Source organism: Rhinoderma darwinii, chromosome 3, assembly GCF_050947455.1.
Source record: "Rhinoderma darwinii isolate aRhiDar2 chromosome 3, aRhiDar2.hap1, whole genome shotgun sequence".
Taxonomy (NCBI): Eukaryota; Metazoa; Chordata; class Amphibia; order Anura; family Rhinodermatidae; genus Rhinoderma; species Rhinoderma darwinii.
In genome coordinates, this window is record NC_134689.1 from 274,754,671 (window position 1) to 274,779,209 (window position 24,539).

The 24,539-nt window shown below is 43.5% G+C and overlaps 1 protein-coding gene across 1 annotated transcript in view; it reads right to left on the reverse strand.

The window, feature by feature from the left end:
• AQP9 (aquaporin 9) overlaps positions 1-14,324 on the reverse strand; it is a 54,629-nt gene extending 40,305 nt beyond the window's left edge. Inside the window, exons 1-2 of the mRNA XM_075857943.1 lie at positions 14,107-14,324; positions 7,784-7,910 (exon numbers count right to left, since the gene is read on the reverse strand). Of these exons, the coding sequence (XP_075714058.1) occupies positions 7,784-7,910; positions 14,107-14,289 (310 nt within the window). The 5' untranslated portion in view covers positions 14,290-14,324. The remainder of the gene's footprint in view (positions 1-7,783; positions 7,911-14,106) is intronic.
• Positions 14,325-24,539: the final 10,215 nt, after the last annotated feature.

Consider the following 24,539-nt stretch of genomic DNA (forward strand, 5'->3'; position numbering starts at 1 on the left):
ACAAGTGAGCCCTAATCTACCCACCACTCAGTCCCTGCCTACTTGCAACGACCCGCCCTAGGCGACGGGGTACAACTGGGCGACGGTCCCTACGCTCAATAAGTGCACGACAGACAAACAGACAAGGGTACACAGAGCTAGGGGGAGAAAGGGGCAGTTGCCCACGGCAACACCGTGAGCAACAAGAGAAGTGAACATGCCGAGTCAAACCAGGAGAGTACGAGGTGCCAAACGCAGAGCAGAACAGTAGTAAACAAGCCGAGTCAAACCAGGAGTGTACGAGGCACCAAACGCAGAGCAGAAGAGTAGTCAGCAAGCCGGGATCAATAAGAAGCAAGGACTATGGTACAAGAAGCTGCAGCAGGGTCAGGAAACCAAACGAGAAGAATCACAAGCAAAGGAGGAACAGGAAAGGCAGGTATAAATAGACAGAGGGCGGGAGCTAGCTCCGTCTGGCCAGGCTGTGATAGGTTCTCCCACTCCTAAGCCTGCCACCCTGAGTGGTGGAAGATGGAGTCAGTCTCACAGACATAGAAGCAGGTGCAGACTGATTATCTATGGGCGTTAACCCCGAAGCTGTGCCTGGCAGATCCTTTACAGTACCCCCCTTTTATGAGGGGCCACCGGACCCTTTCTAAGTGGACCTGGTTTACTGGGGAAACGAAGGTGAAACCTCCTGACCAATATCCCAGCGTGAACATCCCGAGCGGGTACCCAAGTCCTCTCCTCAGGCCCATATCCTCTCCAATGGACCAGGTACTGGAGGGAGCCTTGGACCATCCTGCTGTCCACAATATTGGCCACCTCGAATTCTGCCCCCTCAGGGGTGAGAACAGGGACCGGAGGTTTCCTCGAGGGAGCCAAGGACGGGGAGCAGCATTTAAGGAGGGAGGCATGGAACACGTCGTGTACTCGAAAAGATGGGGGCAACTCCAGTCGGAAGGAGACAGGATTGAGGACTTCAATGACCTTGTACGGCCCTATAAACCGGGGAGCAAACTTCTTGGACGGGACCTTAAGGCGCAAATTTTTAGACGATAGCCACACCAGATCCCCGACCATAAACAAGGGGTTAGCAGAACGTTTTCTATCTGCCTGAGTTTTTTGTATGCTCTGGGACGCCTCTAGGTTCTTCTGAACCTGAGCCCAGACTGTGCACAGTTCTCGATGAACGACCTCTACCTCGGGATTGTTGGAACTACCAGGTGAAACGGAAGAGAACCGTGGATTAAACCCAAAATTACAGAAAAAGGGGGAGACCCCTGACGAGTTACTGATCCGGTTATTAAGGGAAAATTCGGCGAGGGGAATGAATGAGACCTAATCATATTGACAGTCAGAGATAAAACACCTTAAATATTGTTCTAGAGACTGATTAGTCCTCTCAGTTTGGCCATTAGTTTCAGGATGGAAGGCAGAGGAGAAGGACAGATCAATCTCCAACTTTTTACAGAAGGCTCTCCAAAACAATGAAACAAATTGTACCCCTCTATCAGAAACAATATTGACAGGGACCCCATGGAGACGCAGGATGTGTTTGACAAACAAGGTAGCTAACGTCTTAGCATTGGGTAGTTTTTTGAGGGGCACAAAGTGGCACATCTTACTGAAGCGGTCTACTACAACCCACACTACCGACTTGCCTTGAGATGGAGGCAAATCGGTGATAAAATCCATGGATATATGGGTCTAAGGTCTCTGGGGAATGGGCAAAGAACGTAGTAAGCCCGCTGGTCGGGACCTGGGAGTCTTGGACCTAGCACAAACCTCACAAGCGGCGACGTAGGCCTTAACGTCTTTAGGCAACCCAGGCCACCAATAGTTTCTGGCAATGAGGTGCTTGGTACCCAGGATGCCTGGATGGCCAGATAGTGCAGAGTCATGATTTTCCCTAAGTACCCTTAGCCGGAATTGCAGGGGAACAAACAGCTTGTTCTCAGGAAGGCTCCCCGGAGCTGAACCTTGATCAGCCGCAATTTCAGAGACTAAATCAGAATCAATAGCGGAAATGATTATACCTGGAGGCAAAATACAAGCAGGATCTTCCTCCGAAGGAGGGCTGGCCATGAAGCTACGTGACAGTGGATCAGCCTTAACATTTTTAGACCCAGCCCTATAGGTAACCACAAAGTTGAACCTGGTAAAAAATAACGCCCAACGAGCTTGTCTCGGGTTTATCCTCCAGGCAGATTCTAGGAAAACCAGATTCTTGTGGTCGGTAAGGACCGTTACCTGGTGCCTAGCCCCCTCCAGGAAGTGGCGCCACTCTTCAAATGCCCATTTAATGGCTAAGAGTTCGCGGTTGCCAATATCATAGTTACTCTCAGTGGGCGAAAACTTCCTGGAGAAGTAGGCACAGGGACGGAGATGGGTGAGGGACCTGGTACCCTGGGACAAGACAGCCCCCACTCCCACCTCGGACGCATCAACCTCCACGATAAATGGCTCCATTTGGTTGGGCTGAACCAGCACCGGGGCCGAGATAAAGCACTTCTTAAGGACCTCAAAAGCCTGGACAGCCTCAGGAGGCAAGTGGAGGAGATCAGCACCTTTGCGAGTGAGATCCGTAAGAGGCTTAGCGATGACCGAGAAGTTAGCAATAAACCTCCTGTAATAATTAGCGAACCCCAGGAAGCACTGTAAAGCCTTCAGGGAGGCAGGTTGGACCCATTCTGCCACAGCCTGGACCTTGGCGGGGTCCATGTGGAATTCATGAGAAGTGAGGATTTGGCCCAAAAATGGTATCTCCTGCACCCCAAACACACATTTTTCGGTCTTTGCAAACAGTTTGTTTTCTCGAAGGACCTGGAGCACCTTCCTGACATGCTCAATGTGGGAGGACCAGTCCTTGGAAAACACAAGTATGTCATCAAGGTACACTATAAGAAATAACCCCAGGTAGTCTCTTAAAATCTCATTTATGAAATTCTGGAAGACCGCGGGAGCATTACACAACCCAAAGGGCATGACGAGGTATTCGAAATGACCTTCGGGCATGTTAAACACAGTCTTCCACTCATCCCCCTCTTTCATGCGGATAAGGTTATATGCCCCCCCGTAGATTAAACTTAGAGAACCATTGGGCCCCCTGAACCTGATTAAAGAGATCAGGAATCAGAGGAAGGGGATACTGGTTCCTTACAGTGACCTTATTCAAGCTTCGGTAGTCAATGCATGGCCTAAGACCACCATCCTTCTTCCCTACGAAGAAGAAGCCAGCACCTACCGGAGAAGTAGAGGGGCGAATGTAACCCTTGGCCAGGCATTCCTGGATATACTCTCTCATGGCTTCACGTTCGAGACAAGAGAGATTAAATATCCTACCCTTAGGGAGCTTAGCTCCTGGTACCAAATTGATTGCGCAATCATATTCTCTATGAGGAGGTAACACTTCGGAGGCATCCTTAGAGAAAACATCGGCGAAGTCCTGAACAAACTCAGGTAGCGTGTTCACCACCTCAGGGGGAGAAATAGAATTAACAGAAAAACATGACGTCAAGCATTCATTACCCCACTAAGGGTAAGGTCCCCAGAATTCCAGTCAAACGTGGGATTATGCAACTGCAACCAGGGAAGGCCTAAAACCAAATCGGATGATAATCCCTGCATTAACAGTACAGAGCACTGCTCCAAATGCATGGAGCCAACAAGGAGTTCAAAAACAGGGGTATGCTGTGTAAAATAACCATTAGCAAGAGGAGTGGAGTCGATACCCACTACCGGGACAGGTTTAGGCAAATCAATCAAAGGCATAGCTAGAGACATAGCAAATTCCACAGACATGATATTAGCAGAAGACCCTGAATCCACGAAGGCACTGCCGGTAGCAGACCTACCACCAAAAGAGACCTGAAAGGGAAGCAAGATTTTATTACGTTTCATATTTACGGGAAATACCTATGCGCCCAAGTGACCTCCCCGATGATCACTTAGGCGCGGAAGTTCTCCGGCTGCATTCTTACACTTAGGACAGTTGTTCACTTGATGCTTGTCATCCCCACAGTAGAAGCAGAGACCATTCTTCCTGCGGAAATCTCTACGTTGTTGGGGGGACATGGAGGCCCCGAGTTGCATAGGTACCTCCGAGTCTTCCGGGGAGGAACGAAGCAACGGAACCTCGGGAGGCATCATGGGGGAGTCAGAGGAGAAAACATCAAGACGTTCAAGTCGTCGTTCCATGAGACGTCGGTCAAGTCGTACCGCTAAAGCCATAACCTGGTCTAGGGAGTCAGAAGAGGGATAACTAACTAGCAGATCTTTCAGGGCGTTCGACAGACCCAACCTAAACTGGCACCTTAAGGCAGGGTCATTCCACCGAGAAGCTACGCACCACTTCCTAAAGTCAGAGCAATACTCCTCAACAGGTCTTTTACCCTGACGTAAGGTCACCAGCTGACTCTCGGCAAAAGCAGTCTTGTCAGTCTCGTCATAGATGAGTCCGAGAGCAGAAAAGAAAAGATCAACGGGGGAAAGTTCAGGGGCGTCAGGAGCCAAGGAGAAGGCCCATTCTTGGGGCCCTTCCTGGAGCTGGGACATAATTATACCCACCCGCTGGCTCTCCGAACCTGAGGAGTGGGGCTTTAAACGAAAATAGAGCCTACAACTCTCCCGAAAGGAGAGAAAAGTCTTCCGGTCCCCTGAGAACCGGTTGGGCAACTTGAGGTGGGGTTCAAGAGGTGAGGTGAGGGGGACTACCATGGTAGCATCAGGCTGGTTGACCCTCTGAGCCAGGGCCTGGACCTGTAGGGAGAGACCCTGCATTTGCTGAGCCAGGGTCTCAAGGGGGTCAATAGTGGTGTCAGGGACCAGGGTAGACTAGGTATGGGCTTGTGATTATGTAATGACGGGGGTGGGGAGACAGACAAGTGAGCCCTAATCTACCCACCACTCAGTCCCTGCCTACTTGCAACGACCCGCCCTAGGCGACGGGGTACAACTGGGCGACGGTCCCTACGCTCAATAAGTGCACGACAGACAAACAGACAAGGGTACACAGAGCTAGGGGGAGAAAGGGGCAGTTGCCCACGGCAACACCGTGAGCAACAAGAGAAGTGAACAAGCCGAGTCAAGCCAGGAGAGTACGAGGTGCCAAACGCAGAGCAGAAGAGTAGTAAACAAGCCGAGTCAAACCAGGAGTGTACGAGGTACCAAACGCAGAGCAGGAGAGTAGTCAGCAAGCCGGGGTCAATAAGAATCAAGGACAATGGTACAAGAAGCTGCAGCAGGGCCAGGAAACCAAACGAGAAGAATCACAAGCAAAGGAGGAACAGGAAAGGCAGGTATAAATAGACAGAGGGCGGGAGCTAGCTCCGTCTGGCCAGGCTGTGATAGGTTCTCCCACTCCTAAGCCTGCCACCCTGAGTGGTGGAAGATGGAGTCAGTCTCACAGACATAGAAGCAGGTGCAGACTGATTATCTAAGGGCGTTAACCCCGAAGCTGTGCCTGGCAGATCCTTTACAGCTGTATGGCGTTATCTACAGGGGGCTGTGTATGACTCTATCTACAGGGGGCTGTATGGTGCTATCTATAGGGGGCGCTGTGTGGCGTTATCTACAGAGGGAGGGCTGTATGGCGTTATCTACATGGGGCTGTATGGCGTTGTCTACAGGGGAGGGCTGTATGGCGTTTTCTACAGGGGAGGCTGTATGGCGTTATCTACAGGGGGAGGTCTGTAAGGCGTTATCTACAGGGGTCTATATGGCGTTATCTACAGGGGGCTGTATGACATTATCTACAGGGGGAGGGCTGTAAGGCGTTATCTACAGGGGGGTTGTAAGACGTTATCTATAGGGGGCTGTATGACGTTATCTACAGGTGCTGTATGGCGTTATCTACAGGATAGGTCTGTATGGCATTATCTACAGGGGGCTGTGTATGGTGCTATCTACAGGGGGCTGTATGGTGCTATATATAGGGGCGCTGTGTGGCGGAATCTATAGGGAGGCACTATCTACAAGGGGGGTTGTGTGATACCCAGGGGAGGGGGGGGGCAGTCAAACTTTGCTATGGGGCCCAGTCTTTCCTTATTACGCCCCTGAGCGGAGGAGTGTGTTACACCACTCCAGCCGACGCTTAGCATTGTGCATAGTGATCTGGGGCTTGTGTGTAGCTGCTCGAGCAGGGAAACCCATTTCATGAAGCACCCGACACAAAGTCCTAGAGGACAAACTGACTTGTGGCAAAGATTGCATCCTATGATGTGCCACAATGAGCACTTCAGTGCAACCCATACTACTACCAATATTGGTCTATCGATATTGAATGGCCGTGTGCTTTATTTTATGCACCTATTTTCAATGGGGGTGGCTAAAACACCTGAACTCAATAATTAGGTGGGGCATCCACATACTTTTGGCCATAGAGGCTAAATTACAGTATATTTTAGGCAGTTGTTCATTTTATATATATATATATATATATATATATATATATATATATATATATATATATATCTTCATACAGATACAGTATATTACCGATAACACACATATAAAAGTATTTTGCTTATCTTCATTGTATCTACCTCCAAATGAAGTATTTTTTAATGCACAACCTGTTATAACATGTCTATATTTGTATCCATTCATTAACAATATTAAGCAATATTCCGTATAGATGGAGCCACCAGCCTTCAGCATTGTATTTTCCATTTTATTGCCATAAATTTATGGTAAGTTTGTCTTTCAATGCGTGAATTACTATTGCTTAACTGCCTGTTGTATAACCAAGTGCTTTCACATTATTGCAAATCCAATTTATATGCATCTAAGTGATATAGAGGCTTTAAAAGGAGACCATCTCCATTCACAAATACAATTAGATTTTTGATCTTTGATCTTTATTATTGAACACCAGCTGCTGAGGTTAGTGTATACTTGGCTTGCATTATTCTGTCACCTATATGATACGTAAAATATCTGTCGATCAGTCATCGAACTGTAATAAATGTCACGTTTGTAAGGAAGATGAATCGATATATTGTTTGCTGTCCTGTTTCTAGACAGTGGGCAGTGATTTAAAGACCTATTCCAGCAATGCCGTACAAACATGCAGAGCAGGAATATGAAGTAAATTGCTGTTCGTTGATCGGCGGTCATTTACACGGCCCATGTCGGGCCGTGTGATATTACATCAAGAGGCTGCGTGTAACCTGTATGGAAGTAACATTTACCCACACGGATCTAACATTTATCACCTATCAAATGGATAGATGATACACATTATCCTCTGGAATACACCTTTAAAGGGTTTACGTGGGGACCAAAAATTATTAGCAGTGTACTCACTTGCCTAGAAACAGGACAGCAAACAATATATCGTGCATCCAGATATTACACTAAAGTCTATAGTAAAATATGCACTAAACACAACTGCGTTTTGGTTTGTGTTTTTTTTTGGGCAATTTTGTGGTCAGTGGTGTTTTTTTCCAAATACAACATGCACTGGGTATTTTCTTTTTTTCTATGCGTTTTTTTCTACAGGCTTCACTAGAAGATCTCAAAAACGCCATAAAAAAAGCATGTACAAAATGACACCACATGAAAAAGACCACCAAAAACACCACTAAAAATGCCATAAAGAAATGCATGATACATATGAAAACTGCTAGCGTTTTTAGAAGCGTTTTTTTTAATGCAGTTTGATGCAGATTTGAAACACCAGAAAAGTTGTGTGTGTGAAGGAGGCCTAAAAGCTGTACCTGGGAGTTATTATGTAGGGTGTTGAATTGAATTGGTTTCTTTGACATTTAAAAAAGGTTGTCAAAATATTCTATTTGCTTACCTGACACTCCCCCTGTTGCGTAGATCGCCATAGTGACTCCCAGTGCACAGCCAACAATAACCCCCAGGGTTCCTCCAGACGTTCCATAGTTGAGAACAGATGTGGCAACACTACAACATGTGAAGGTCTAAATTTGAAAGAAAAATTACAAATCAACAAATCTTTATATTATTATATTCTTAGAATTCTGTGCAGAAATTTCGCAGACTTTACAGTAGCAGCAAAGTGGATGAGATTTTACAAATCTCAGGTCCACATTGCGGAAATAAATAGCAGAAAAGTTGTGTGGAAAGTGTTCTGAGGTGCAAATTTCAAATCCGCAGCATGTCAATTTATGCTGCGTAGCCCGTAAACTTCAATGGGGAGCATAAATTACGCACTAAAATACGCAAGTTGAGTTTTGTTGATTCCGCCGCAGATTTTGTGTTGCAGAAAATCTGCAGTACATCCTAGATTGTAATTAATAACCTCCAAATGCAAAATAGTAGTGGGCTAGGCAATGTCCCTACTGGACAACCTCCCTTTTATAATGAAAAGGCAACTCCATAAGAGATATATACACAAAAGAAGCAGAGTACAAAGCCAAGTATATATTAAAACTAGCAAGTTTTTATTAAGTACACATAAGAACAAACATATTAAAAAGGTACATGAAGAAAGACTCTATATAATGTAAACACAGGTAAATGGTCCAGCCAAGTATATAATGGATGTTATAATATAATCCTTATATTAGAGATGTATGAACTGGGCGGTATATTGTCATGTAGACCGTTAGTTCACTGTATGTAGACCATTCAATTGTGGACAAAAGTGTCCAAAGGGTAAATACCACAACAGGAAAACTAATATTATCATTGGTAATTCAGATAAACCTTACCCATATCAGAAGTCTTGGAGACCTGGATGCCTGTATGTTAAACCCCGATGCGCGTTTCGCGATGTCCGCTTCCTCAAGGGGTGTGTGGTGTCTAACTATAGTGGGCCCTAAATAGTATGTAACCCAGATAATTTCTATTAATTTTAATTATGTTTCCCACGTTTCCCACATCCGTAGGTTCTCAGTGCCCCTTGAGGAAGCGGAGATCGCAAAATGCGCGTCTGGGTTTAACATACAGGCATCCAGGTCTCCAAGACTTCTGATATGGGTAAGGTTTATCTGAATTACCAATGATAATATTAGTTTTCCAGTTCTGGTTTTGTCTTAAAAAAGCATGCAAAAGCTGCAACAAATCTGCACTGTGTGATCAAGGCCTTATAGTTCATCTACAGAATAATAGCTTATCAACATGGCAATAAAAAGGTTGGATCCAAATAGGGACAGCAACAATATGTATTAAATTGTTTTTAAAAAAAGTACATTCAAAAGTGTATTGTAGATTGTACTCTTCTCCATGCAGTATGAATAGGTAAAGTGTTTCTAAATAAAAAAAAATCCAAGCAAAATTATACAAATCTGGAACTCTCAACTTTTGAAAAGTGATTTTAATAAACATGAGTCACAGGACTTCCACACCGGTCTTTATACTGGTGGAGTGCACACATAGAAATGTTCTAGTGTGGTCTTATTATCAGAATAACTTGGCGGCCTGTGGCCTTGAATAGTGCACCATAGTCTGTTGTGAAGTAAAGTAGTCTGCTGTTAGACAGATAAGGAGGCCAAGGGGATTTTGTAGTCCTTGGCTGCCTAGGAGACGTTTATTTCACTACCTGAGAGTATATTTCTGGCATATGGAATGTATACCATCATAAGGATTGTCTACTTTAGATAAAGTGTCATGCTAAGGCATATTAACGTAATAGAGGGAGGTATCCTACTTGTGTCTCGCTCTATGGTCGGGTCTTCACGTAGCGTAAACGCTGCAAACTTTCTGAAATTGAATTCTGTACGGAAATTCCGCTGCATTTATAGTAGCAGCAAAGTGAATAATATTTAGAAAATCCCATGCCCACGCTGCAGGGGACAAAATGCAGAAAGTGTTCTGCGAAGCAACTTTAAATTCCGTAGCATGTCAATTTATGCTGCGGGTTCTGTGCGGTGATGCTGCGTGTTTGGTCCATAGACCTCAATGGGGAGCAGAAATTCCACAACAGATTTGTTTTGTTGCAGTTTTTGCAGCGTTGACGCAGTGGAAACGCAGTAAAAACCTATGGAAATCGGCAGGTGCGCATATACTTTGCTTTAATCAATGTTTAACATTAATTCTGATGGTAAAAGCGCTGTGGGAAAAAAACACAGCATTTCCGCAGCAATATGCTCAGCAAAAACACACTATTTGGTGCAAATTTCTGTGACAAATTTATCTGCGATTTTTATTTTTTTTTAATACCGCTGCAGATTTTCTGTTGCAGAAAATCTGCAGCGTATCCTGTGTACCCTAAAGGACCCGGCGCATCTGTGCATTATACATTCATTGCAATGGACTCTACAATCTAATGCCTCATTAGCCCTGCAGGAAATTGACGCTTTGGCTGGATTCACACGAGCATGTTCGTTCCGTAAATGACGGAACGTATTTCGGCCGCAAGTCCCGGACCGAACACACTGCAGGGAGCCGGGCTCCTAGCATCATAGTTATGTACGACGCTAGGAGTCCCTGCCTCTCCGTGGAACTACTGTCCCGTACTGAAAACATGATTACAGTTCGGAACAGTTGTCCCGCTGCGAGGCAGGGACTCCTAGCATCGTACATAACTATGATGCTAGGAGCCCGGCTCCCTGCAGTGTGTTCGGTCCTTGACTTGCGGCCGAAATACGTTCTGTCCTTTATGGACCGAACATGCTCGTGTGAATCCAGCCTTACTGGCCTCTTCTATGGAGATAACATCTGATCACTGGGGGTCCCATCAGCAGGATACCCCATGATTGGTTCATCTTAAGGTACGGTATAGTGGCCACTAGTCATGGCTTGTCCAACCCCTTTAAAGGGAATGTGTTGCTAGCAAATATTTTTTTTTTTTTTTAGTTAAACAATTAGTGTGTAGCTGATTAAACATTGTTCTAATTTTTTTTATTTTTTTCACGAGTCAGGAAATATTATAAATTAGATTCTAATTTATAATATTTCCCAGTGCTGGTCACTAGATGGAGCAATTCCCAAAATTGCAGCATTGCATGTGGTAAAGCAACCACATTGCTTTATGCTGCAAAATTGGAAAAAAATCCCTCGCTCTAGTGAGCTCTCAGAATCCCCCCCTCCTTTATCCTGGCTAGTGCCGGGAGAAACGAGGGGATTGAACGGTCAAACCTCCTACACTGTGTGTCACCATTTTTTGAGCTAACACACAGTGTAGTAGGTTTACATACAGTAGTAAACACACACTGAAACACGAACATACATAGAAATAACTTACCTGCTCCTGCCGCCGCCGCTCCCTCCGGTCCGTCCGCTCCGTCTGCTGCCGCTGCTCCAAATGCACAAGTCCGGAAGCCGCGACCGGAAGTAGTAATCTTACTGTCTGGCCGCGACTTCCGGTCCACAGGAAAATGGCGCCGGACGGCGCACAGTTCAACTTGGACTGTGTGGGAGCGGCGCATGCGCCGTTCCCACACAGACGGCGTACACCATAGTGGATGGAACGGGCCCCGTTCGCATTCACTATGGGACTGTAGCTGCCGTATTCCATGTCTGTATGTGTCGTTAATCGACACATACAGAAATGGCAAAAAAATGGCAGCCCCCATAGGGAAGAAAAAGTGTAAAAATAGAAAAAAGTAACACACAAATAAATATAAACGTTTTTAATAAAACACTAACATCAAACTGATATAAAACATTTTTTTTTTGGTGACACTGTTCCTTTAATTATTACTAAAGAAACGAGAATGATTATACACGCTTTCATAACTTATGGCTGCAGCCAACACTGAGTACTATAAGAAGATATATAATGTATTTATTGTTGCGTAATTGAATGAAAAAACTGATGCATTGCAACACAGAAAATCTGTAGCAAATTAATTTTACAATTTGTACTTTTGTAATTTACAATAATAATCGTAATTAATAATGGCTATAAGTTTTATCGTTTACACCATTCATACCGAAAGGACCAGTGTAAACTTTAGTTGTCCGGTTTCACCAAATTAATGTTATTTTTTGTATAATAAAAACTTATACGATTTTCGAATATACTTTCTGTATTAATGTCTCCCGGTTTTCACTATCTCTGCTTGTTGTTATTCAGCAGGAACATTTATTGTTTACTTCCAGTGGATAAAATTCTGTCCATGGTCATGTGATGGACACACAGGTGCACAGGCCGTTAGAAGACACAACTCTGATACACATACTGTAACTGTAACGATCAATGCACCTGTGTGTCCGAGAAAGAGACCTTCCTGAAAATCTATGACAAGTGCCATTATAGGCATAAACATTTAGAATGCAAACCTTGGATGGCACCAGGATACCAGGCAATAGGAAATATTATGGCAGCATTTTGCCACTATTCTCAGTATATTCAGAGTTCCTGTTGGTATTGTACACAGAGTTCATTGCACCCTATTTTGAAAGGCGGATGAACTGTGACTTCTAATCAATACGTAAAGTTTAGGACAAAAGTACCAAGAGTTCAGGGATAGGGCCCATGTGTAAAAGCCTTTGGTCTGCTCACATTTCCCTGGCATAAAAAAAGTAAAAATCAGTCATGTAAACTCTGTATAAATAAATTCACTTGTTTGTCACAACTTGTTTGATTTTCCTCATGAGGATGGGCATTCAGGGCACATTTCAACATGTTTCGGCACAAGGTAATCTTTTGTGGGAGCAATACATAAGTCACTTGGAGTTTAAACATTTAAAAAAAAAAAAGTTAAATTACATATTTTTCTCGCTGATGTTTTAAGACACAGAATTCTTTATGAAACAAATACCAAAACACAATCTGTGATAGTGAGGTTCACATCTGTATGTGTGTCACGTGCAGATTGCTGCTTCCAAGCCCTAGGGTTGTATCTAGGAAGTGCTGACCTGACAGAAATAACTTTAAAAAAAAGAAAGGAAGTTACAAAACTAAAAAGTCACATGATTGAAAACAAGTCTGCAGCAGAAATGTGCAGCGTTCAAGCCAGCAAATAAATAGTATTGATAAAAAGGATTCAGAGCAAATAATGGTCCTACGAGGACAGGACAGGAATCCATACTTGTTAATCATTAATGTGAGGTCCCCTTGGGCACTGTTTTGTTGGGACAGGTGTGTATGTGTGTGTGTGTGTGTGTGTGTGTGTGTGCGTGTGCGTGTGCGTGTGCGTGTGTCTGTGTGTATGTGTGTGTCTGTGTGTGTGTGTCTGTGTGTCTGTGTGTGTGTTTGTGTGTGTGTGTGTGTGTGTGTGTGTGTGTATATTCATACCTTAATCCCTTGAATTTTTTTTTTCTTTTTGCATTCAGGCAGGCATAACTTTATGTAGTACTTTATGTAGGTGGCATATTTTATTACATATACGTTACGGTTTGATTTATATTCATTTTTATTTTGGCAAGCAAATCCATTTCAGGTTTTTTTCTACAGCATGCACCGATCATCATAAATTATGCAATGAATGTATTGTTCAGGTTGTTACAGATGTGACCATACCAAATATGTGTGTATTATTTCATGTTTTTGGACTTAAATCTGTTCTACTGGTCGAGCATGTGCAATTGTACACCACAATCTCTGTATAGCGGTATAGTTTCTCTCCCTGTGCTGTGATTCCGGGTATGCCCTCCCTCGCAGCACAGGGCATAGCACGCGTTTCACCATAGCTACATGATCCTCTGTATTGTATTGGAGCTTAAAAAAAATTCAATAAAATTGTAATATTGCAGTCATGACGGAGCCATTTTCTTGAACAAGCTACGCTAGAACAAAGGGGGAACCCAGAACAAAGTGAAGGAAAGCACACTTAGAAAAGTAAGATTATGAGGGCATAGGGGATTATTTTTTACTAAATCTGGCAGGTACTGGGGTAGGAAAACATAGGATTTTGGTCCAACTCCTTTAAGAAATTGCTTTCTATGAAATCCCCGTATATATTAGTCTAGGTTCCCCCGAATAGGAACCTACACTTTAATATTATTTTACTATTTAACCATATAGTGATTATAAGAGCATATATAAAAGTGGATTAAAATGACATGACATTATTAACTAGATCATATAATTGTACATATCACTTTTGTATTCTATCTACTACAGTTAATCATAAAGAACTTATACTGTTTTGTCTTACACTTGGAAATATTCTATATTTCATATTACAAACATAGTCAAACAGGCTTCAGAGAAATGCACACATCAGCAAGTACGCATAAAGAAACAGGAAAACAGCGGACACTTACTACCAACAGACATGTACCGAAAAATTCAGAGAGGGTTTCCTTTGCCAGACTGTTCCTCAGGGCTATTCTTTCTAAACAGCTCCTGTTTTCCTTCATGTCTAAGGTGCTGTACTTGCTGCTCCTCCTGTCGCCCTTGGTGGCGTCAGCTTCAGACATCCTCTTCTGCAGATTTTGGGTTCCCATTTAACTATTAACCCACGTGGGAAAGTGTATACTGTGTGCATCAGCTCCACTGAATGGCCTTATTCATATAGTGCCAGGAAAGTCTATTTCCTGGACTGCCATTGGCTAAATTAAACTATGTAAATAAAAATTAAAAAAAAGCACAGCTCATCCTAAAATTATTCCACATCATTTTTTTAAATGTGCATTTATAAAATATCATATCATGTGAATGACAATGTTCTGATTGAAAGGTATAATTGGAACCCACGCCTTAAGTTATTATATTTATTATAACTTAGCGAACTTTATTACAGTAAATATAAAAGCAATGTATAGAATGCATTGCTTATTTATGTCTATAGAAACATTTTAATTCTACACAGAGTTAACAAAGACCGTCGGGAACCATTCGAGCGTCGGCGCTGGAGTGGCAGAGGATTTAACCCCTTGAGGACACAGCCAATTTAGTTTTTTTTCATTTTCGTTTTTTCCATTGTCACATTCCAAGAGCCATAACTTTTTCATTTTTCCATCATAATAGCCATATGAGGGTCTGTTTTTTCCAGGGCGAGTTGTATTTAACCCTTTAATTTTTCTATTTGTGCCTCTCTGCCTTTCAGCAGCCATAACTTTTTTATTTTTTCATTGAGGAGTCCTTATTTTCTGTACTATTTTTTTTCGCAGTTTGAGTGTAGTAAAAAATATTTTTTGCTGTGTGAATATAGAAAAACAGCGATTGCCTGAATAGTTTTTCTTGTTTATATTTTATCCTGTTCATGTTTCACACTAAATAACCTGTTAGATTATTTCTTCAGGTTATTATGGTCGTTTAGATACCTAATATGTGTAGGTTTTTTGTTTCTTTTAATGTAGTGGCAATAAAATATATTTTACGCAAAATATTACTTTTTTTTTTTTTAGACATTTTTTTTAATGTATTTCTTTTTTTGCTACTTTTTTTTAATCCCATTATTGGATAACTTTATTTATAACTATATTTTTTTACTTATAATGTATTAGCATACTTTTGTATGCTAATACATTACACAGTGTCACTATGACGCAGGCTGCTGTTAGGGCAGCACATAGTGTGCCCTAACAGCAGGCAAACTGTGCAGACAGCCCTGGGGTCCTTTCTAGGTCTCCAGGACTGACTGCACAGGGATCCTCCGGTCTTTGATTACATCACCGGGTTTCCGGTGACACGATCAAAGCTCCTGCTTAGAGAATGAGCACTCACAGGAGTGCTCATCAGCCTCTTCTACAGCGACATTAAAAGACGTTGCTGTAGACGAAGCACCTGCACCACCTGCCGTCAAAAGACGGTGGGCAGTCGTTAAAGAGTTAATGTATCATATAATGTATAATGTAAATTATTTTATAAGGTGAAATTGAAAAAAAACCCTGGTAATTCCGCCATCGTTTTTGGGGTTTAGTTTATACAGCATTAACTGTGAGGCAAAAATGACATGTTAACTTTATTCTGTGGGTCAATACGATTACAGCAATACCAAATTTATGTCGTGTTTTTTTTATCTTTTACAAAGTAAAGATAAAAATTTGTTTTGTATTGCCATATTCTGAGACCCATAATCTATTCATTTTTCCATCCATAGAGCTGTGTGAGGGTTTGATTTTTAACGCGCCGTGCTGTTGTCTTTATTAATACCATTTATGGGGTACATGTGTCTTTTATCTTTTTTTAGGCTTGCTTCACACAGCCATGTTCAATCCATGAGATACGGACCGTATGTTGGATGTAATTCCCAGAGCGAACACAGTTCAGGAAGCCAGACTCCTAGCATCATAGTCATCCATGATGCTGTAAGTCACTGCCTCCCATACTGAATACTGTCCCGTACTGAAAACATGATTACAGTATGAGACAGCATTCCCGCGGGGAGGCAGGGACTCTTAGCATCATAGATAACTAGGATGCTAGGAGTCCGGCTCCCTGAACTGTGTTTGGTCCGGGAAATATGTTCAACATACCGTCCGTATATCACAGGGATTGAACACGGCCGTGTGAAGAAAGCCCTAGGGGAAGGCATGGTGACCAAAAAGCAGGAGCATGAATTGTGGTGTTTTTTTTTTTACAGCGTTCACCGTGCCGATAAATATCGTTATATTGTAATAGTTACGATTTTTTTCGGATGTGAAGATACCGATTATGTATATTATTTTTTATTGTTTACAATACTTTAGGGGAAAATTGCAAAAAGAATTTTTTTTCACTTTAATTTTTTTTTCCTGTATTCCTAAATACTATTTATTTTCTACATTCTTTTTTAATCCCACTAGGGTACTTGGACATGTGATTGTTTGATCGCTTGGACAATACACTGCAATTCTTATGTATTGTGCTCTTTGCTGTCTTCTATAAAGCTCTGCCTCCGGCAGACCAGGGAGCCTTCATTAGGCCCCTGGCTGCCATGGCAACCTTTGGGCAGTCTGCGATAGCATCAGTGGGGGAGCGATGGAGTGACAGAAGGATCCTCCTCCTCTGTCTAACGGCCAGAATTGGCGTTATCTCCAATCCCGGACAGTAGTGTGAGGAGTCATCTGTAATATACAGTTGATACCCAGTGCATATCAAGCCCGGTCACCCTGTGATACCTCTCTAAACTCCCCCCTCCCGACTATAACGTACACGTATGTCAAATGTCAGCATAACGTTTTTTGAGCTTTGACTGCTTTCTCCTACAGGCTATCCTACCCCTGTAACAACGAGCGCTTTTCTTCACTGCAGGGAAAGCGTTCATTGGTTAATAGTTACAGGCTATGTTTGTGTGACAGGTGTTGTTCAGTAACCAATGAGCACTTTCCCTTACTACAGTGGAAGCACTTATTGGTTAAAGAGGCTCTGTCACCACATTATAAGTGCTCTATCTCCTACATAAGGAGATTGGCGCTGTAATGTAGGTGACAGTAATGCTTTTTATTTAGAAAAACGATCTATTTTAAACCACTTTATTAGCGATTTTTAGCTTTATGCTAATGAGTTTCTTAATGCCCAAGTGGGCGTGTTTTTACTTTCGACCAAGTGGGCGTTGTACAGAGGAGTGTATGATGCTGACCAATCAGAGTCATGCACTCCTCTCCATTCTTTTACACGTTCTTACTAGAACACGATCTGCAGCCACATACACAGACATTAACGTTAATCAAGTGTCCTGATAATGAATATACATGACATCCAGCCAGGACGTCATGTGTATTCAGAATCCTGACACTTCTGAATCTTTTCTGTGAGATTTCCAGCAAGGGAAACAAAATCTCTTTTACCTCGTAATCTCGCGAGATTACGTGTGGCTTGCTGGAATCTCACAGAAAAGATTCAGAAGTGTTAGGATTCTAAATACACATGACGTCCAGGCTGGAGGTCATGTATATTCATTATCAGGACACTTGATTAACGTTAATGTCTGTGTATGTGGCTGCACATCGCGTTCTAGTAAGAACGCGATGCTGCTGTGTAAATGAACGGAGAGGAGTGTATGACGCTGACTGGTCACTGATTGGTCAGCGTCATACACTCTGTACAACGCCCACTTGATCGAAAGTAAAAACACGCCCACTTGGGCATTAAGAAACGTAATGCTTTTTATATAGAAAAACTATCTATTTTAAACCACTTTATTAGCGATTTTTAGCTTTATGCTAATGAGTTTCTTAATGCCCAAGTGGGCGTGTTTTCACTTTCGACCAAGTGGGCGATCTTAACCCTTTCCCGCCGCAGCCATTTTTCGGATTTTCACTTTTGTTTTTCCCCCCCGCCTTCCAAGAGCCATAATTTTTACAATTTTTCCATTGTAGATTTTCATGGCACCATTTATTGCACCATATAATGTAGTGGGGAATTGTAAAAAAAATATTTGTGGGGTGGAATAGGAAAAAAAACAGTGATTCCTTTATCTTTTGGGGGTTTTGTTTTCATGTTGTTCACATGCGGTGAAAATGCTAACTTTATTCTGCGGGTCAATACGATTATGGTGATACCAAATTTATATAGGTTTTTTTTTATGTTTTACTACTTTTACAACGAAAAAACTGCTTGTTAAAAATAAAATGTGAGTTTTGTTGCCATATTCTGAGGGCCTAACTTTTTTATTTTTCTGTCGCTTGAGCTGTATGAAGGCTTATTGCGGGGCGAGCTGCAGTTTATATTGGTACCATTTTGCGGTATATGAGACTTTTTGATCACTTTTTGTTCCATTTTTATGTGGCAGATGAAGTGTCACTGTACCTTAAATGTATGGAAATTTGCATTCAAGCCCACCTGCCCATGACATAAATGTACGTCATGGGGTGGGAAGAAGTTAATTCTTCTCCGACCAGAGTGTTTTTTGCTTATAGAGGTTTTCCCCAGGGATGTCATTCTAAAAAGAAAAATGCCGGGGCTATAATGTCTGATGAGATAGACAGCAGCGGTACTGTCCGATTAATCTAATATTTTTGTGTGTCGTCATGGATATATACTGTGGTTAGTTATTGCATCATTTCTAGGCTCGGGGACCCGCACCTATCTCTAGAACGGGGCCCCTAAACCCCGTTCTACTGCTCTGTGTTGTGTCTGGAGCGTGTGATTTCTGACCATGAATTACAGAATCAGCATAGCTCGCTGGGTAGTGAATGGCAGAAGTGAACGTAGTAGTGAATGGCAGTTACGGAAGCAGCGTAGCATCTGAGCTATGCTGTTTCTGTAACTACCATTCAGTTCTATAGGACTTACGGAAACAGCGTAGCACAGCGAGCTACACTGTTTCCGTAATTCATGGTCGGATATCACATGATTCAGCCACAACACAGGGAGATAGAACAGGGTTTAGGGGGCCCCATTCTAGAGATAGGTACGGGTCCCAGAGGTGGGACCTGCATCTATCTAACATTTATGACATATCCTGTGGATATGTCATAAATGTCTCTGATGGGAAAACCCCTTTAAGAAAATTGAAGTGCTGGTTGCGAACAGGTTTAGGCAGGTTGTTAGCAGATAAAAATCTGTTACCATTAAAAACATATTTTAAGTCCCATATATTAACCTACCGACTGAGTAAGTACTCTTCTTCAATTTGACTGATCATTAATAGTTATGAAATATTCATTGTGTTGTCCAGGGGCGTTGCTAAGGTCTTAAAATATCAGGGAGACATCCTGAGGCATAGAACTGGTGCCAGATAATTTTACCTTTCATTAAAACGAATCGATGTATGATAGTATACCTCTAAATTATATATAGTAATACAGTTACCATGTAACCCCACTATACAAGGGCCAAATAATAGTGCCAAATGATTACTACATATTACCACCACATAATGTCTGAATAACACAACACTTTCCTGAATAAAAAAACACTTTACAAAGACCAATGTTCCCACCATACAGTGACCATATCATGGTACATACCAGTTCTAGACAGACGTTCTGCAAACCATATTAGTGAGTATAGTACAATTAAATCCAATAACTTACAGGTGATGTCTTCTCTGATTGCTTTCATTTACTTTCCCTTTTCTTCTCCCCCTGACCCAGATCGCCATTATGACTTCAGTTAAACTTCAGAATGTTAAAGAAAATAACTACCTAACTTTCAGAGAAGTTTTATTTTGCAGTGTCACCTTCAAAAAAGTGCCTCTTTTTTCAGAAGTCCAATAAAACATTAGTATGAATAATTGAGTTTATATTGTGATCTATGATTGCATCGGAACAAAGTATAGTCGATAGGAAAGGAAACTGTATAGCGTTGTGTATCCCAGCAGTCTGGAGCCAAGTGGAACGATCATCAGTGGACATGATGTGGTAGGGATATCTCACGGCAACCCTATAAGAGATTCATTGCAAACTTCTCAAGACATTACATTATTGGTCAAATTGTTTTTAAGATACCCAAGAATATAAACCTTCTTAGTACGAAGAGAGTGTTTAATGGTCTTTCCTATTTTAACTCATTAATATACCCTTCTCCCACCTACAAATCACCTTGTCCTATTCCTTGTTCTTATTCTCCTATTGTTGAAGGCCGCTCTACTTTAGTTGGCTATTACACATAAAAAAAATCTCCATATTTCACATCAATGTGCTCTTACATATATACTTTTTGAATTATGTCAGGAACAAACACCTGTTTTGGTTGAATTGAATGCTGTGTATACCATTGAAAGTAATTTGTTTTTTTAAAATAAAAATGTCAGTGTGTTTGCTGCAACTTTCAAATAAGTTGTTATTAACAATTATTTTAACTTTTTGAGATACAGCTGCTTTGTATTCTGTACCATAGGACTGACTGGTTCTGTAAAGGATCTGCCAGGCACAACTTCTGTGTATACGCCCATAGGTAATCAGACGGCACCTGAGTCTATGTCTCTGAGACTAACTCCAGCTTCCACCACTCAGGCTGGCAGGCTTAGGAGTGGGAGAGCCAATCGCAGCCTGGCCAGACGGAGCTAGCTCCCGCCCTCTGGCTATTTATACCTGCCTTTCCTGTTCCTCCTTTGCTTGTGATTCTTCTCGTGTGGTTTCCTGGCCCAGCTACAGCTTCTATCTATTTGATCCTGCACCATACTGACCCTGGCTTACTGACTACTCTCCTGCTCTGCGTTTGGTACCTCGTACACTCCTGGTTTAACTCGGCTCGTTCACCACTCTTGTTGCTCACGTTGTTGCCGTGGGCAACTGCCCCATTTCCCTTAGCTTTGTGTACCCTTGTCTGTTTGTCTCGTGCACTTACTGAGCGTAGGGACCGCCGCCCAGTTGTACCTCGTCGCCTAGGGCGGGTCGTTGCAAGTAGGCAGGGACAGAGTGGCGGGTAGATTAGGGCTCACTTGTCCGTTTCCCTACCCCCATCATTACATAATCACAAGCCCATATACCTAGTCTACCCTTGTCCCTGACTCTACTATGGACCCCTTGAGACCCTGGCCCAGCAAATGCAGGGTCTCTCCCTACAGGTCCAGGCCCTGGCTCAGAGGGTCAACCAGCCTGACGCTACCATGGTAGTGCCCCTCACCTCACCTCTTGAACCCCACCTCAAGTTGCCTGACCGGTTCTCAGGGAACCGGAGGACTTTTCTCTCCTTTCGGGACAGTTGTAGGCTTTACTTTCGCTTAAAGCCTCACTCCTCAGGTTCTGAGAGCCAGCGGGTGGGTATAAATATGTCCCGGCTCCAGGAAGGGCCCCAAGAGTGGGCCTTCTCCTTGGCTCCTGACGCCCCTGAACTTTCCTCCGTTGATCGTTTCTTTTCTGCTCTCGGACTCATTTATGACGAGACTGACAGGACTGCCTTTGCCGAGAGTCAGCTGGTGACCTTACACCAGGGTAAAAGACCTGTTGAGGAGTATTGTTCTGACTTCAGGAAGTGGTGCGTAGCTTCTCGGTGGAATGACCCTGCCTTAAGGTGCCAGTTTAGGTTGGGTCTGTCGAACGCCCTTAAAGACCTGCTAGTTAGCTATCCCTCTTCTGACTCCCTAGACCAGGTTATGGCTTTAGCGGTACGACTTGACCGACGTCTCAGGGAACGACAACTTGAACGTTTTTGTGTTTTCCCCTCTGACTCCCCCATGATGCTTCCCGAGGTCCCGTTGCTTCGCTCTTCCACGGAAGACTCTGAGGTACCTATGCAGCTCGGGGCCTCCGTGTCCCCCCGACAACGTAGAGAGTTCCGCAGGAAGAATGGTCTCTGCTTCTATTGTGGGGATGACAAGCATCAAGTGAACACCTGTCCTAGGCGTAAGAATAAGCAGCCGGAAAACTTCCGCGCCTAAGTGATCATCGGGGAGGTCACTTGGGCGCACAGGTATTTTCCGTAAATATGAAACGTAATAAAATCTTGCTTCCCTTTCAGGTCTCTTTTTGTGGTAGGTCTGCAGTGCCTTCGTGGATTTAGGGTCTTCTGCTAATATCATGTCTGTGGAATTTGCTATGTCTCTAGCTATGCCTTTGATTGATTTGCCTAAACCTGTCCCGGTAGTGGGTATCGACTCCACTCCTCTTGCTAATGGTTATTTTACACAGCATACCCCTGTTTTTGAACTCCATGTTGGATCCATGCATTTGGAGCAGTGCTCTGTACTGGTGATGCAGGGATTATCGTCCGATTTGGTTTTAGGCCTTCCCTGGTTGCAGTTGCATAATACCACGTTTGACTGGAATACTGGGGAGCTTACCAAATGGGGTAATGAATGCTCGACGTCATGTTTTGCTGTTAATTCTATTTCTCCCCCTGAGCAGGTGAACATGCTACCTGAGTTTGTTCAGGACTTCGCTGATGTTTTCTCTAAGGAGGCCTCCGAAGTGTTACCTCCTCATAGAGAATACGATTGCGCTATCGAATTGGTACCAGGAGCTAAGCTCCCTAAGGGTAGGATATTTAATCTTTCTTGTCCCGAATGTGAAGCCATGAGAGAGTATATCCAGGAATGCCTGGCCAAGGGTTACATTCGCCCCTCTACTTCTCCGGTAGGTGCTGGCTTCTTCTTCGTAGGGAAGAAGGATGTTGGTCTTAGGCCATGCATTGACTACCGTAACTTGAATAAGGTCACTCTAAGGAACCAGTATCCCCTTCCTTTGATTCCTGATCTCTTTAATCAGGTTCAGGGGGCCCAGTGGTTCTCTAAGTTTGATCTACGGGGGGCGTATAACCTTATCCGCATCAAAGAGGGGGATGAGTGGAAGACTGCATTTAACACGCCCGAAGGTCATTTCAAATACCTCGTCATGCCCTTTGGGTTGTGTAATGCTCCTGCGGTCTTCCAGAATTTCATAAATGAGATTTTAAGAGATTACCTGGGGGTATTTCTTGTAGTGTACCTTGATGACATACTGGTGTTTTCCAAGGACTTGTCCTCCCACATTGAGGATGTCAGAAAGGTGCTCCAGGTCCTTCTGGAAAACAAACTGTTTGCGAAAACCGAAAAATGTGCGATTGGTGTACAGGAGATACCATTTTTGGGTCAAATCCTCACTCCTCTTGAATTCCGCATGGACCCCGCCAAGGTCCAGGCTGTGGCGGAATGGGGCCAACCTGCCTCCCTGAAGGCGTTACAGTGTTTCTTGGGCTTTGCTAATTATTACAGGAGATTTATTGCTAACTTCTCGGTCATCGCTAAGCCTCTTACGGACCTCACTCGCAAAGGTGCTGATCTCCTCCACTGGCCTCCTGAGGCTGTCCAGGCTTTTGAGGTCCTTAAGAAGTGCTTTATCTCGGCCTCGGTGCTGGTTCAGCCCAACCAAATGGAGCCATTTATCGTGGAAGTTGACGCATCCGAGGTGGGAGTGGGGACTGTCTTGTCCCAGGGTACCAGGTCCCTCACCCATCTCTGTCCCTGTGCCTACTTCTCCAGGAAGTTTTCACCCACTGAGAGTAACTATGACGTGGGAAACCGCAAACTCTTAGCCATTAAATGGACATTTGAAGAGTGGCGCCACTTCCTGGAGGGGGCTAGGCACCAGGTAACGGTCCTTACCGACCACAAGAATCTGGTTTTCCTAGAATCTGCCCGGAGGCTAAACCCGAGACAAGCTCGATGGGCGCTGTTTTTTACCAGATTCAACTTTTTGGTTACCTATAGGGCTGGGTCTAAAAATATTAAGGCCGATGCACTGTCGCGTAGCTTCATGGCCAGCCCTCCTTCGGAGGAAGATCCTGCCTGTATTTTGCCTCCTGGTTTAATCATTTCTTCTATTGATTCCGATTTAGTCTCTGAAATTGCGGCTGATCAAGGTTCAGCTCCCGGGAACCTTCCTGAGGACAAGCTGTTTGTTCCCCTGCAATTCCGGCTAAGGGTACTTAGGGAAAATCATGACTCCGCACTATCTGGTCATCCAGGCGTTCTGGGTACCAAACACCTCATTGCCAGAAACTATTGGTGGCCTGGGTTGCCTAAAGACGTTAAGGCCTACATCGCCGCTTGTGAGGTTTGTGCTAGGTCCAAGACTCCCAGGTCCCGACCAGCGGGCTTACTATGTTCTTTGCCCATTCCCCAGAGACCTTGGACCCATATCTCCATGGATTTTATCACCGATTTGCCTCCATCTCAAGGCAAGTCGGTGGTGTGGGTTGTGGTAGACCGCTTCAGTAAGATGTGCCACTTTGTGCCCCTCAAGAAACTATCCAATGCCAAGACGTTAGCTACCTTGTTTGTCAAACACATCCTGCGTCTCCATGGGGTCCCTGTCAATATTGTTTCGGACAGAGGGGTACAATTTGTTTCATTGTTTTGGAGAGCCTTCTGTAAAAAGTTGGAGATTGATCTGTCCTTCTCCTCTGC